We start from the raw sequence: 16,389 nt of genomic DNA on the forward strand, positions 1-16,389 counted from the left end.
TGCCTTGTGGGTATTGCAGTTGCCATACCAGGCGGTGACACAGCCCGACAGGATGCTTTCAGTGTATCTATAAAGGTTTGTGCATCTATAAAGGTTTGTGAGGGTTTTAGGTGACAAGCCAAATTGCTTTAGCCTCCTGAGGTTGAAGAGGCTCTGTTGCACCTTCTTCACCACACTGTCTGTGTGGGTGGTCCATTTCAGTTTGTCAGTGATGTGTACGCCAAGGAACTTGAAGCTTTCCATCTTCTGTACTGCGGTCCCATCTATGTAGATAGGGGGTGATCCCTCTGCTGTTTCCTGAAGTCCACAATCTCCTTTGCTTTGTTGACCTTGAGTGAGAGGTTGTTTTTAGGCACCACAGTCCCAGAGCCCTCACTTCCTTCCTGTAGGCTGTCTCGTCATCGTTGGTAATCAAGCCTACTACTGTTGTGTCGTCAGCAAACTTGATGATTGAGTTGGAGGCGTGCGTGGCCATGGGTGAACAGGGAGTACAGGAGGGGGCTGAGCATGCACCCATGTTGGGCCCCAGTGTTGAGGATCAGCGGAGTGGAGGTGATGTTTCCTACCTTCACCACCTGGTGGCGGCCCCGTCAGGAAGTCCAGGACCCAGTTTCACAGGGCAGGGTTCAGACCCAGGGCCTTGAGCTTAATGGTGAGCTTGGAGGGTACTATAGTGTTGAATCCTGAGCTGCAGTCAATAAACAGCATTCTCACATAGGTATTCCTCTTGTCCAGATGGGATAGGACTGTGTGCATAGTGATGGCAGTTGCATTGTCTGTGGATCTATTGGGGTGGTAAGCAAATTGAAGTGGGTCTAGGATGGCAGGTAAGGTAGAGGTGATATGATCCTTAACATGTCTGGCACACTGTTAGCCACCCTGTCACTAGTGTATTCAGCTCAGCTATCCCCATTGGGACCGTGTCTGTGCCTCGATCTAGATTGGGCAAATCTAAACATGGCGGTGTTTGCCTTAGCAATCTCAATGGAATAAAGACCTCCTCCATTCCTGTCATTATTGAAAGAGACAGTGATATCTCACATCTCAAAATAGGGCTACTTAATGTTAGATCCCTCACTTCCAAGGCAATTATAGTCAATGAACTAATCACTGATCATAATCTTGACATATGATGTGATTGGCCTGACTGAAACATGACATTAGCCTGATGAATTTACTGTGTTAAATGAGGCCTCTCCTCCTGGTTACACTAGTGACCATATCCCCTGCGCATCCCGCAAAGGCGGAGGTGTTGCTAACATTTATGATAGCAAATATAAATTTACACCAAAAAAATGACTGCGTTTTCATCTTTTGAGCTTCGAGTCATGAAATCTATGCAGCCTACTCAATCACTTTTCATAGCTACTGTTTACAGGCCCCCTGGGCCATATACAGCGTTCTACACTGAGTTCCCTGAATTCCTATCGGACCTTGTAGTCATGGCAGATAATATTCAAATTTTTGGTGACTTTAATATTCACATGGAAAAGTCCACAGACCCACTTCAAAGGGCTTTTGGAGCCATCATCGACTCAGTGGGTTTTGTCCAACACGTCTCCGGACCTACTCACTGCCAGTCATACTCTGGACCTAGTTTTGTCCTGTGGAATAAATATTGTAGATCTTAATGTTTTTCCTCATAATCCTGGACTATAGGACCACCATTTTAGCAAGCTTACAAGCACGCTTACAGAAAATTGGGACGGAAATGGTGCTATACCAAACTGGAAGTCTTCCAACTAGCTTGGAAAGACACTACTGTGCAGTATCGAAGTGCCTTCACAGCTGCTCTGTAAATTACATTTGAATGGCGTCAGACCAAGGCACTGCATTTGTCCTCCTGCTCCTAGACCTTAGTGCTGCTTTTGATACCATCGATCACCACATTCTTTTGGAGTTGATGGAAACCCAAATTGGTATACACGGACAGTTCTGGCCTGGTTAAGATCTTATCTGTCGGAAAGATATCCATTTGTCTCTGTGGATGGTTTGTCTTCTGACAAATCAACTGTAAATTTCGGTGTTCCTCAAGGTTCCGTTTTAGGACGAATATTGTTTTCACTATATATTTTACCTCTTGGTGATGTCATTCGGAAACATAATGTTAACTTTCGCTTTTATGCGGACGATACACAGATGTAAATTTCGATGAAACATGATGAAGCCCCAAAATTGCCCTCCCTTGGAAGCCTGTGTTTCAGACATAAGGAAGTGGATGGCGGCAAATGTTTGACGTTTAAACTCGGACAAAACCGAGATGCTAAGTTCTAGGTCCCAAGAAAGAAAGAGATCATCTGTTGGATCTGACAATGACTCTTGATGGTTGTGCAGTCATCTCAAATAAAACTGTGAAGGACCTCGGTGTTACTCCAGACCCTGATCTCTATTGACGAGCATATCAAGAATATTTCAAGGACAGTTTTTCTATCTACGTAACATTGCAAAAATCTGAAAATTTCTGTCCAAAGATTATGAACAAAAATGAATCCATCCTTTTGTCAGATTAGACTCCTGCAATAATGCTCTACTTTCCGGATACCCGGATAAAGCACAAAATAAACTTCAGTTAGTGCTAAACACGGCTGCTAGAATCTTGACTAGAACCAAAATAAAATATCATATTACTCCAGTGCTAGCCTCTCGACACTGGCTTCCTGTTAAGGCTAGGGCTGATTTCAAGGTTTTACTGCTAACCTACAAAGCATTACATGGGTTTGCTCCTACCTATCTTTCCGATTTGGTCCTGCCGTACATACCTACGCATACACTACGGTCACAAAATGCAGACCTCTTTACTGTCCCTAGAATTTCTAAGCAAACAGCTGGAGGCAGGGCTTTCTCTTATAGAGCTCAATTTTTATGGAATGGTCTGCCTATCCATGTGAGAGACGCAGACTCGGTCTCGACCATTAAGTCTTTATTGAAGACTCATCTCTTCAGTAGGTCCTATGATTGAGTGTAGTCTGGCCCAGGGGTGTGAAGGTGAACGGAAAGGCACTGGAGCGAAGAACCGCCTTTGCTATCTCTGCCTGGCTGGTTCCCCTCTCTCCAATGGGATTCTCTGCCTCTAACCCTATTACGGGGGCTGAGTCACTGGCTTACTGGTGCTCTTCCATGCCGTCCCTAGGAGGGGTGCGTCACTTGAGTCACTAATGTGACTCAACCCGGACAGGAAGATTGGCCTTGTCTCAGGGTAGTAGGTTGGTGGTTGAAGATATCCCTCTAGTGGTGTGGGGGCTGTGCTTTGGCAAAGTGGGTGGGGTTACTGTATATCCTGCCTGTTTGGCCCTGTCTGGGGCTATCGCCGGACAGGGCCACAGTGCCTCTCGACCCCTCCTGTTTCAGCCTCCAGTATCTATGCTGCAATAGTTTATGTGACGGGGGGCTAGGGTCAGTCTGTTATATCTGGAGTATTTTACCTGTCTTATCCGGTGTCCTGTGGGAATTTAGGTATGCTCACGTTCTGTCACGTTCTGTCCATCGTTCGTATGTGTTTTCCTTGTTTTAGTGTTGGTCAGGACGTGAGCTGGGTGGGCATTCTATGTTGTGTGTCTGGTTTGTCTATTTCTATGTTTGGCCTGATATGGTTCTCAATGAGAGGCAGGTGTTAGTCATTGTCTCTGATTGGGAACCATATTTAGGTAGCCTGTTTTGTGTTGGGTTTTGTGGGTGATTGTTCCTGTCTCTGTGTTTGCACCAGATAGGACTGTTTAGGTTTTCACTTTTCTTGTTTTGTATAGTCTGTTCATGTATAGTGTTCTTTATTAAAAACATGAATAACCACCACGCTGCATTTTGGTCCGCCTCTCTTTCACCAGAAGAAAACCCTTACAGTAGGCCTTGAAATACATCCACAAGTACACCTCCAATTGACTCAAATGATGTCAGACGCTTCTAAAGCCATGAACATTTTCTGGAATTTTCCAAGCTGTGTAAAGGCACAGTTAACTTAGTGTATGTAAACTTCTGACCCACTGGAATTGTGATACAGTGTATCTGGACCCTCTATTTCTGAAACTATCCGCCGCCATTGTCGCAACCCCTATTACCAGCCTGTTCAACCTCTCTTTCATATCGTCTGAGATCCCCAAGGATTGGAAAGCTGCCGCAGTCATCCCCCTCTTCAAAGGGGGAGACACCCTGGACCCAAACTGTTATAGACCTATATCCATCCTGCCCTGCCTATCTAAGGTCTTCGAAAGCCAAGTCAACAAACATCTCGAATCCCACCGTACCTTCTCCGCTGTGCAATCTGGTTTCCGAGCCGGTCACGGGTGCACCTCAGCCACACTCAAGGTACTAAACGATATCATAACCGCCATCGATAAAAGACAGTACTGTGCAGCCGTCTTCATCGACCTTGCCAAGGCTTTCGACTCTGTCAATCACCATATTCTTATCGGCAGACTCAGTAGCCTCGGTTTTTCAGATGACTGCCTTGCTTGGTTCACCAATTACTTTGCAGACAGAGTTCAGTGTGTCAAATCGGAGGGCATGCTGTCCGGTCCTCTGGCAGTCTCTATGGGGGTGCCACAGGGTTCAATTCTCGGGCCGACTCTTTTCTCTGTATATATCAATGATGTTGCTCTTGCTGCGGGCGATTCCCTGATCCACCTCTACGCAGACGACACCATTCTATATACTTTCGGCCCGTCATTGGACACTGTGCTATCTAACCCTCAAACGAGCTTCAATGCCATACAGCACTCCTTCCGTGGCCTCCAACTGCTCTTAAACGCTAGTAAAACCAAATGCATGCTTTTCAACCGATCGCTGCCTGCACCCGCATGCCCGACTAGCATCACCACCCTGGATGGTCCGACCTTGAATATGTGGACATCTATAAGTACCTAGGTGTCTGGCTAGACTGCAAACTCTCCTTCCAGATTCATATCAAACATCTCCAATCGAAAATCAAATCAAGAGTCGGCTTTCTATTCCGCAACAAAGCCTCCTTCACTCACGCCTCCAAGCTTACCCTAGTAAAACTGACTATCCTACCGATCCTCGACTTCGGCGATGTCATCTACAAAATGGCTTCCAACACTCTACTCAGCAAACTGGATGCAGTCTATCACAGTGCCATCCGTTTTGTCACTAAAGCACCTTATACCACCCACCACTGCGACTTGTATGCTCTAGTCGGCTGGCCCTCGCTACATATTCGTCGCCAGACCCACTGGCTCCAGGTCATCTACAAGTCCATGCTAGGTAAAGCTCCGCCTTATCTCAGTTCACTGGTCACGATGGCAACACCCATCCGTAGCACGCGCTCCAGCAGGTGTATCTCACTGATCCCTAAAGCCAACACCTCATTTGGCCGCCTTTCGTTCCAGTACTCTGCTGCCTGTGACTGGAACGAACTGCAAAAATCGCTGAAGTTGGAGACTTTTATCTCCCTCACCAACTTCAAACATCAGCTATCTGAGCAGCTAACCGATCGCTGCAGCTGTACATAGTCTATTGGTAAATAGCCCACCCATTTTCACCTACTTCATTCCCATACTGTTTTTATACTGTTTTTATTTATTTACTTTTCTGCTCTTTTGCACACCAATATCTCTACCTGTACATGACCATCTGATCATTTATCACTCCAGTGTTAATCTGCAAAATTGTAATTATTCGCCTACCTCCTCATGCCTTGAGCTCCGGCCCTGAACACGTACAAATTTGGTCGGAACGGATCAGATCCAAATCTGAACTGATCATAGAAGTCTCGGCTGTTTCACTAGTTGAACATCACGTTATAAATGGGTGGTTCAAGGCCTGAATGGTGATTGGCATGACAAATAATTTATTTGTACTGCTTAAATTAAGTTGGTAACCAGTTTATAATAGCAATAAGGCACCTCTGGGGTTTGTGATATACACTGCTCAAAAAAATAAAGGGAACACTAAAATAACACATCCTAGATCTGAATGAATGAAATATTCTTTTTAAATACTTTTTTTCTTTACATAGTTGAATGTGCTGACAACAAAATCACACAAAAATTATCAATGGAAATCAAATGTATCAACCCATGGAGGTCTGGATTTGGAGTCACACTCAAAATTAAAGTGGAAAACCACACTACAGGCTGATCCAACTTTGATGTAATGTCCTTAAAAGAAGTCCAAATGAGGCTCAGTAGAGTGTGTGGGCTCCACGTGCCTGTATGACCTCCCTGCATGCTCCTGATGAGGTGGCGGATGGTCTCCTGAGGGATCTCCTCCCAGACCTGGACTAAAGCATCCGCCAACTCCTGGACAGTCTGTGGTGCAACGTGGCGTTGGTGGATGGAGCGAGACATGATGTCCCAGATGTGCTCAATTGGATTCAGGTCTTGGGAACAGGGGCGGGCCAGTCCATAGCATCAATGCACGGTGTTGGGCTGTAAGCACAACCCCCACCTGTGGATGTCGGGCCCTCATACCACCCTCATGGAGTCTGTTTCTGACCGTTTGAGCAGACACATGCACATTTGTGGCCTGCTGGAGGTCATTTTGCAGGGCTCTGGCAGTGCTCCTCCTGCTCCTCCTTGCACAAAGACTGAGGTAGCGGTCCTGCTGCTGGGTTGTTGCCCTCCTACGGCCTCCTCCACGTCTCCTGATGTCCTGGCCTGTCTCCTGGTAGCGCCTCCATGCTCTGGACACTACGCTGACAGACACAGCAAACCTTCTTGCCACAGCTCGCATTGATGTGTCATCCTGGATGAGCTGCACTACCTGAGCCACTTGTGTGGGTTGTAGACTCAGTCTCATGCTACCGCTAGAGTGAAAGCACCGCCAGCATTCAAAAGTGACCAAAACATCAGCCAGGAAGCATAGGAACTGAGAAGTGGTCTGTGGTCACCACCTGCAGAACCACTCCTTTATTGGGGGTGTCTTGCTAATTGCCTATAATTTCCAACTTTTGTCTCTTCCATTTGCACAACAGCGTGTGAAATTTATTGTCAGTGTTGCTTCGTAAGTGGACAGTTTGATTTCACAGAAGTGTGATTGACTTGGAGTTACATTGTGTTGTTTAAGTGTTCCCTTTATTTTTTTTAGCAGTGTATGGCCAATATACCACAGCTAAGGGCCGTGTCCAGGCACTCTGTGTTGCGCATAAGAACAGCCTTTAGCCGTGGTATATTGGCCATATACCACTCTGCCTCTGGGCTTATTGTTTATTATAGTGCGGCAGTTTACTACAGTAGAGAACAGTACAGTAGAGCTTTATTCAGTAAAGTACAGTAGTTTAAGTCAGTAAAGTAGGGTACAATAGCTTTACTGTACTCTACTGTATTGTACTATACTCTCTTTACTGTACTGCATTGTAATGTACTGTCCAAACTTGTGAAACAAATGTCTATGATTGGTTCAGATTTGGTCCGGTCCAGACCAAATCTGAACCAATTATAGACGTCTATGTTTGGGCCAAAAATGTCTATGGATGTTGAAATCAAGGCCGGTCCAAATCTGAACCAAACATAGACGTCTATGATTGATTTGGATTTGATCCGGACCAAAAATCAACGTCCTTGTATGTTGAAATCAAGGCCGGTCCGGACTGCACCAAAAAAGATACGTTGCAGTTGGTAAATGCTTTTTTCTTTAGAGCTAAATTCTACTCTTCCCACTGTCACACAAATCATCTCATTGTCAACACAAGATGTTCAGATCAAATCATATCATTTAATGTGTTCAGGAAAACCCCACAGAAACAGTTGTAGGGGAAAACTTACAGATTTACAATCATTCTTAACAGAAGTGCCAGCCTAACCTCCAGTCACACAATTTAAGAGGGCGGTTATCCCCCCGGCCCATGCCCTCTGTAGTCATTCTTACAGCTCTTGGAATGGAGGTACTGGTACCTGTTGGTCTTAGTAACTCAAGTATGAAGCACAAAGTTGCTAAATGTAGCCAATGTTAGCACTCAGACCCTTGAGCTAGGCTTATTTTCTTCATTAGCCTAGCCCTAGCATATTTGGTGCTTTTCCTTCATCACATCGACAAAATTAGCGAGAAGCTGGGTACAGCCAACCTCTGAGACAAGAATAATAATCTCTTGAACATTTCCAGGTAGAACACAAAATGTAGAGCGTTTACACCCTTGAGGGTACACTACGTTTAATATACAAGATTTGTCATACTGCTCAATTGCATTTGGTTCAGCAGTTGAACAAACAGAAATGCTAGAACTAGAGACAACGGATATGGAACATTTCAAGGAATAAAGTTTGAAGCTTCTGAATGTCAACAGTCGACCAGCCCAATGCAGCCTATGAAAACAACCATGTATTGAAATGCTCAATTGAATAAATAGGTGACAAATTGAAAATGCAGGAACACATTTGCTTTAAATTCAGTCAATACATTGTCAAAATGTGTCAAGTTTTCACTATTCAAAAATGACCAAAAGGAAGTCATGTAACATTTACCGTTTTTAAATTCAGAACGAATTTTAACCTTAAGAGGGAGAATATTTCCCTATGGTTGTTGGTTTGTGCTTCATGGTCTCTCCCTCTCTTTCTGGGAAAAAGGTAGTGTTCGCTAGAGAACCATTGCTAAGAGATGTTGGTAATATAATAATATAAAAAGAAAAGCATGGTTTTCAAATGATGCAAAGAACGACCAAGAGTGGAAGGAGAACTCTTTGATTTGTTTCAACCTGATACAGGTCACGATGCTTTTTTAATCACAGGTGGGGGCTAGGTAAGGTTTCAAAACAAAACACGTTAAAAATGCAAGGCCTATTATTCAGTCTCAACACTGGTGGGACAAATAAAGTTAAATATCTACCAAGGAGGGAGAGGAGAACCGTTTGCACTCTTGCTCTTTCTCTGCCTTGTAAAAACCATGCTTGGCATGGGGGAGAGGGGGTCGTGCAAGACAGAGTTGGCTTGGGTGGGATGTGGTGGGGTGGCGCTTGAGGAGCCAGACCACCATTTCCACCGGAGGTGTGTTAAAGGCACGACAGGGTTACTCCCAATCCCAGCTAACAGACACAGAGACGCCTTCACACCCTCGACTGCAAACACACAGTACACACACACACACACACACACAAGCAGCACAGGCTAGAGCCCCAGGAGTAAGGATTAATACAGAAAAAGAGATGGAGGATGAGGTTTTTGGAGAAAGACTGTGGAGGAAGGAGTTCCGAGGGGCCAGGGGCTTGGAACCGGTGCTGCCATCTTGTCAGACAGAAAGAAGGGGAAAACAATGGTGGAATGGATCATTTCTGGTTCTTGAGCTGGTTGGAGAGCCAGTCGAGGCCCTCGTAGAGGCCGTCCCCACTAGTTGCACAGGTGGCTTGGATGTACCAGCTGCGCTGGCGGAGAGCGTGGAGCCCCAGCTTGTCTGTGATCTCCGCAGCATTCATTGCATTGGGAAGGTCCTAAGAAAGGGGGTTCAAATGATTTATCCTCTACCACACTTTGCAATTACGAGATCTTACTCAAGCCCAGTGATAGCGCAAAGGGTTGGCAATGCAAATAATGTTACGTGTGCATGATCAATGAGCACCGTCCACCCACATAATGTTTAGCAGGAGCAAAGAGCACTACAAGGAGGTAAGGCAGTCAGAATTCAGATATGAACACCCCCCTTCGCACAAAGTAAACAAGCTCACCTGTTTGTTTGCAAAAACGAGCAGCACGGCATCTCTCAGCTCGTCCTCTGCAAGCATTCTCTGCAACTCCTCCCTCGCCTCGTTCACTCGCTCCCTGTCGTTGCTGTCCACCACAAAGATAAGCCCTGCAAAGAGGCACACAGTTAGATATTGAGAATGTGACACGGGTTCAACGACGAGCAAGCCTTGCTCTCGTAATGGTGGAGCCATCTATGGACCACCGTTGCCAGCGCTCTTCAAAGCGCCATTGGATCTTACCTTGAGTGTTCTGGAAGTAGTGGCGCCATAACGGCCTGATTTTGTCTTGACCGCCAACGTCCCACACTGTGAAGCTGATGTTCTTGTATTCTACCGTTTCAACATTAAAACCTGGACAAAGAACACAGAATGTTACAGAGGCATTAGTGAGGCAAATATTTCATACGCAGCCTAATCTGGCAGTGGAATTACTTTTGGTGATAGGCTAATGCATTCAAGGAAAATTGTCCTTACCAATTGTAGGAATGGTGGTGACAATCTCTCCTAGTTTGAGTTTGTACAGGATGGTTGTTTTTCCAGCAGCATCGAGTCCAACCATGAGAATCCTCATCTCCTTCTTGCCAAATAGGCCCTTGAACAGGCTTCCAAACATATTCCCCATGGTAACTTATGTGAGGAGAAAGAGGAATGCAAGGTGAACTGAGGTAATCAGTAATGGTACATGTTTACATTTCTAACGGAATGGTATTAGCTATGTAAATTCAAGGGGGCAGATAAGTCTGCAGAAATTAACTCCCAACCACCAACTTATTCCCCAAACCCAACAGCCTGTTATGTAGCCTACAGCTTTAGTTAGCTGTATGACTGTGCATGCATTCTGTTCATTTAGCATGTCAGAGCTAATGCTGCTTTCACTGACTAGTCGAAACGTAGACATTTCCGATTTGGAAACTCATTGCAGAAAGATGAGTTTCCCCACCAGAATCAACCAATAGGAAGCTCAACGTAAATAAGGTTCAGAGTACTCGGTGGTCCCGTTCTGTGAGCTTGTGTGGCCTACCACTTTGCGGCTGAGCAGTTGTTGCTCCTAGAGGCTTCCACTTCACAACAACAGCACTTACAGTTGACCGTGGCAGCTCAAAGGTGGTATCCTATGATGGTGTCATGTTGAAAGTCACTGAGCTCTTCAGTAAGGTCATTCTACTGCCAATGTTTGTCTATGGAGATTGCATTGCGGTGTGCTCAATTTTATACACCTGTCAGCAACAGGTGTGGCTTAAATAGCCAAATCCATTCATTTTAAGGAGTGTCTACCAACAGTACCAGTCAAAAGTTTGGACACACCTACTCATTAAAAGGGTTTTTCTTTATTTTACTATTTTCTACATTGTAGAATAAGAGTGAAGACATAATAAAATATAACACATATGGAATCATGTAGTAACCAAAAAAGTGTTAAATCAAAATATATTATACATTTGAGATTCTTCAAAGTAGCCACCCTTTGCCTTGATGACAGCTTTGCACACTCTTGGCATTCTCTTAACCAGCTTCACGAGGAAGGCTTTTCCAACAGTCTTGAAGGAGTTCCCACATATCTTGAGGACTTGTTGGCTGCATTTCCTTCACTTTGCGGTCCGACTCATTCCAAACCATCTCAATTGTGTTGAGGTCGGGTGATTGTGGAGGCCAGGTTATCTGATGCAGCGCTCCAAAGCTCTCCTTCGTGTTCAAATAGCCCTTACACAGCCTAGAGGTGTATTTTGGGTCATTGTCCTGTTGAAAAACAAATGATAGTGGGACTAAGTGCAAACCAGATGGGATGGCGTATTGCTGCAGAATGCTGTGGTAGCCATGCTGGTTAAGTGTGCCTTGAATTCTAAATAAACCACTGACAGTGTCACCAGCAAAGCACCCCCACACCTCTTCATGCTTCACGGTGGGAACCACACATGCGGAGATCATCCGTTCACCTACTCACTGCGGTTGGAACCAAAAATCTCAAATTTGGACCGATTTCCACCGGTCTAATGTCCAATGCTCACTTTTCTTGGCCCAAGTAAGTCTCTTCTTATTGGTGTCCTTTAGTAGTAGTTTCTTTGCAGCAATTCTACCATGAAGGCCTGAGTCGCTCAGTCTCCTCTGAATAGTTCATGTTGAGATGAGTCTGTTACTTGAAGTCTGAAGAATTTATGTGGGCTGCCATTTCTGAGGTGTAGTAAACTCTAATGATCTTATCGTCTGCAGCAGAGGTAACTCTGGGTCTTCCTTTCCTGTGGCGGTCCTCATGCGAGCCAGTTTCATCATAGTGCTTGATGGTTTTTGCGACTGCACTTGAAGAAACGTTCAAAGTTCTATACATGTTCCAGATTGACTTACCTTCGTGTTTTAAAGTAATGATGGACTGTCATTTCTCTTTGCTTATTTGAGCTGTTCTTGCCATAATATAGACTTGGTATTTTACCAAATAGGGCTATCTTCTGTATACTACCCCTACCTTGTCACAACACAACGGATTAGCTGAAATGCATTAAGGAAAGGAATTCCACAAATTAACTTAACAAAGCACACCTTTTAATTGAAATGTATTCCCGGCGACTACCTCAAATGATTATTTATTTTATGTAACTAGGCAAGTCAGTTTAGAACAAATTCTTATTTACAATGACGGCCTACCCTGGCCAAACCCGGATGCTGGTCCAATTGTGCACCACCCTATGGGACTCCCAATCACGGCTGGATGTGACACAGCCTGGATTCGAACCAGAGACTGTAGTGAAACAGTGCCTTAGACTGCTGCACCACTCGGGAACCCAATGAAGCTGGTTGAGAGAATGGCAAGAGTGTGCAAAGCTGTCATCAAGGCAAAGGGTGGCTACTTTGAAGAATATAAAATATGTTTTGATTTGTTTAACACTTTGTTGGTTACTACATGATTCCACGTTTTATTTTAGGCTGAGTTTCTGTACACCACTTTGTGACATCAGCTGATGTACATTTTATTGATTGATTTCATGGTTTTGATGTCTTCACTATTATTCTACAATGTAAAAAAACAAACATTGTACAAATAAAGAAAAACCATGGAATGAGTATGTGTCCAAACTTTTGACTGGTATTGTACTTTTATGTATATATTTCAACAACAAAAAATTGGGTCTGGGGAAAAAAGAAAAGAAAAACTCCAGGCCACTCCTGAACTTCTAAAACTAGACAAAGTACGTAGAAATGATAATGAACCTATACATTTTAAAATAACTGCACTTTATCAGCCCCGCAAATTGCTTTTGACTAACAAATCAGTCCAGAAAAAAAATCTGTGTGGCCCACGAAATTATTGCACCACTCACGTTAAGTGCATATGGAATAAACTACTGCCTTGTTTAACACAATTCGGAACCTACGAGATCAAATTTGCGTACGCTTTTATTCGCGGAGCTTCCTATCGGCTGATTCTGATACTTTCCAACTGGAAAACTCCGACCTCTGGCTACAACGACTTTCCAAGTCGAAAATGTCCCGAGTTTCCTTCATCGCTGCATACAACCTGCAGTACAATTGATGTCAGCTGACACGCCACTGCAAGCTGCTTTGAGCCTATCAGGGGTAGAAAGCTGGAGTACTGGGACAATAATCATCACCATAATGTAGTCATTATTTTGACAAGTTGTGATTGCTCCTCCGTTCTAGCTTCAATACTCTATGCAATTATGAATGCACCTACGTTAGCCATGCTATCCAAACAGAGCACGATTAGTACTGGCCGAGGAAGGCCTCCCGCTTAGCTAAGCCCGAATGCTTCCCATCAGATGTTGAAAGCAACATACAACTGTGATTCAAATATAAACATTTACTTCGCAACAGTCGTACCTGGTAGACAGTGAACTGGACGGCCGACATTAATTATACTAGCTAGATAAAGCTAAACGAAGAAGCTTAGCTAGTTAGCCAGCATGGGCGGATGCTAGTTAACAGACAACCATAACACAACAAACTGAGGATCTCAGGTATTTCATACGTTTACCGAACGTGTCGTTTTACACACATTTGGTACTAATCGTATGCCAAAACTATGGTCAGCAAATGGCCTGAAGGACGAGGCAATGTTAGTTAACTTAGCAATAGCCTATGTGGCTAGCTATTGACGCGTCAGATGTAGAGGAAATGATGACGTCATCGGAGCAAGCGGAAACGGGACATTTTTGTCCGATTTTAGTTAACTCTAACATATACATTATTGTATGTTAACATAACGTCATGTACGTATGATATATTCACCTTAGAACACGGCTTCTCGATCTTTCGTCTCTTCCAGTCACTCCAAAATGGCGTTTTGCGCAACTCATGAGACACCGGTGTGTGGGCAATTCCTACTATTAATCTATCCAATCATATCACCCATTGTATTTAAAGACCCCTCCTGTTATACCATGTTATCCAATCACGGGGCCGAAAGGATTTGTAGACAAGGAAGTGAAACTAGCTACACATTTTAGCCAACTACTTTTGATTCTCATTGTCAATGCAAGGTGTGCAGTGGCAGATAATAGATTCGGATCAATGCAGTAAGTAGTAGAATCTTCTGTCATTCAACTCATTGTGCACTGACTCTCCAGTGAGGTCATATATCAGGGTGTCTTCTTTCCCAAATCCACAGAGCTTGTTTTAAACACAAACTTTTCTGAAGTATTCCAACTCAAAAAACAGATGTTAGTGGACTCGTGATGAATTATTCGCAACATGATCGATTGTCTTCAAAACATGAGTGGTATGCACCATGCCTACATCACACAGGTACAAGGCAGAATTGTTGAGGGACACAGACCATCTATCGTTATGAGTAGCTATAGACTTATTATAGGCAAAACATCTGTCAGAGAAAAAGGTCTATGGATCTGTAACCAATGTGATCTTACTTCATTACACCTTTGCATTGTGTTTTTAAAGAAAGGAGGTAGATATGTATAGGGATAAGGTGACTAGGCATCAGTATATGATAAACAGAGTAGTAGCAGCGTATATGATGATTGTATGTGAGTGGGTGTGTGTATAGAGTCAGTATAAATGTATGTGTTGTGTGGTCTGTGCTTTGGCAAAGTGGGTGGGGTTATATCCTTCCTGTTTGGCCCTGTCCGGGGGTGTCCTCGGATGGGGCCACAGTGTCTCCTGTCTCAGCCTCCAGTATTTATGCTGCAGTAGTTTATGTGTCGGGGGGCTGGGGTCAGTTTGTTATATCTGGAGTACTTCTCCTGTCCTATTCGGTGTCCTGTGTGAATCTAAGTGTGCGTTCTCTAATTCTCTCCTTCTCTCTTTCTTTCTCTCTCTCGGAGGACCTGAGCCCTAGGACCATGCCCCAGGACTACCTGACATGATGACTCCTTGCTGTCCCCAGTCCACCTGGCCATGCTGCTGTTCCAGTTTCAACTGACCTGAGCCCTAGGACCATGCCCCAGGACTACCTGACATGACTCCTTGCTGTCCCCAGTCCACCTGCTGCTCCAGTTTCAACTTCCACCTGACTGTGCTGCTGCTCCAGTTTCAACTGTTCTGCCTTATTATTATTCGACCATGCTGGTCATTTATGAACATTTGAACATCTTGGCCATGTTCTGTTATAATCTCCACCCGGCACAGGCAGAAGAGGACTGGCCACCCCACATAGCCTGGTTCCTCTCTAGGTTTCTTCCTAGGTTTTGGCCTTTCTAGGGACTTTTTCATAGCCACCGTGCTTCTACACCTGCATTGCTTGCTGTTTGGGGTTTTAGGCTAGGTTTCTGTACAGCACTTTGAGATATCAGCTGATGTACGAAGGGCTATATAAATAAATTTGATTTGATGTGCATATATGTGTGTGTGAGTAAATTATGGAGTGAGTGTTTTGTGTGTTGGAGTGTCAGTGTGTAAGGTCCTGTGAGTGTGCATCGAGACAGTGCAAAAATAAGGGTCAACTCAGATCGCTAACAAAATGGCTACATGTATAATGCAGTTCGTTATTTAGCAGTCTTATGGCATGGGGATAGAAACTGTTAAGGAGCCTGTTGTTTCAGACTTGATGGAGCGGTACCACTTGCCATGCGGAAGCAGAGAGAACTGTTTATGGCTTTGGTGGTTGGCTTTGGTGGTCTTTAATGATTTTCTGGGCCTTCCTTTCACACCGTCTTATATAGAGGTCCTGGATGGCAGGCAGCTCGGTCCCAGTGATGTACAGTCGTGGCCAAAGGTTTTGAGAATGACACAAATATTAATTTCCACAAAGTTTGCAGCTTCAGTGTCTTTAGATATTTTTGTCAGAAGTTACTATGGAATACTGAAGTATAATTACAAGCATTTCATAAGTGTCAAAGGCTTTTATTGACAATTACATGAAGCAAAGAGTCAATATTTGCAGTTTTGACCCTTATTTTTTACGACCTCTGCAATCCGCCCTAGCATGCTGTCAATTAACTTCTGGGCCACCCATGGCAGCCCATTCTTGCATAATCAATGCTTGGAGTTTGTCAGAATTTATGTTTTTTTGTTTGTCCACCCGCCTCTTGAAGATTGACCACACGTTCTCAATGGGATTAAGGTCTGGGGAGTTTCCTGGCCATGAACCCAAAATATCGATGTTTTGTTCCCTGAGTCACTTAGTTATCACTTTTGCCTTATGGCAAGGTGCTCCATCATGCTGAAAAAAGCATTGTTCGTCACCGAACTATTCCTGGATGGTTGGAAGAAGTTGCTCTCGGAGGATGTGTTGGTCCCATTCTTCATTCATGGCTGTGTTCTTCGGGCAAAATTGTGAGTGAGCCCACTCCTTTGGCTGA

General features: G+C 44.3%; 1 protein-coding gene and 1 long non-coding RNA gene across 2 annotated transcripts; one reads left to right on the forward strand and one right to left on the reverse strand.

The window, feature by feature from the left end:
- Positions 1-7,645: 7,645 nt before the first annotated feature.
- On the reverse strand, positions 7,646-13,961 carry arf2b (ADP-ribosylation factor 2b). Its single transcript, XM_029684501.2, has 5 exons — positions 13,862-13,961; positions 10,097-10,249; positions 9,863-9,973; positions 9,605-9,729; positions 7,646-9,370 (listed from the first exon to the last, which is right to left on the reverse strand). The coding sequence occupies exons 2-5, from the start codon at positions 10,242-10,244 to the stop codon at positions 9,209-9,211; spliced, it is 546 nt and encodes a 181-aa protein (XP_029540361.1). The 5' UTR covers positions 10,245-10,249; positions 13,862-13,961; the 3' UTR covers positions 7,646-9,208.
- LOC135561201 (uncharacterized) lies at positions 13,958-15,425 on the forward strand. Its single transcript, XR_010459293.1, has 2 exons — positions 13,958-14,148; positions 14,914-15,425. It is a non-coding gene; the product is annotated as an uncharacterized LOC135561201 (long non-coding RNA).
- The last annotated feature ends 964 nt before the right edge of the window (positions 15,426-16,389 follow it).

This window comes from Oncorhynchus nerka, linkage group LG16, assembly GCF_034236695.1.
Source record: "Oncorhynchus nerka isolate Pitt River linkage group LG16, Oner_Uvic_2.0, whole genome shotgun sequence".
In the NCBI taxonomy this organism is placed as follows: domain Eukaryota; kingdom Metazoa; phylum Chordata; class Actinopteri; order Salmoniformes; family Salmonidae; genus Oncorhynchus; species Oncorhynchus nerka.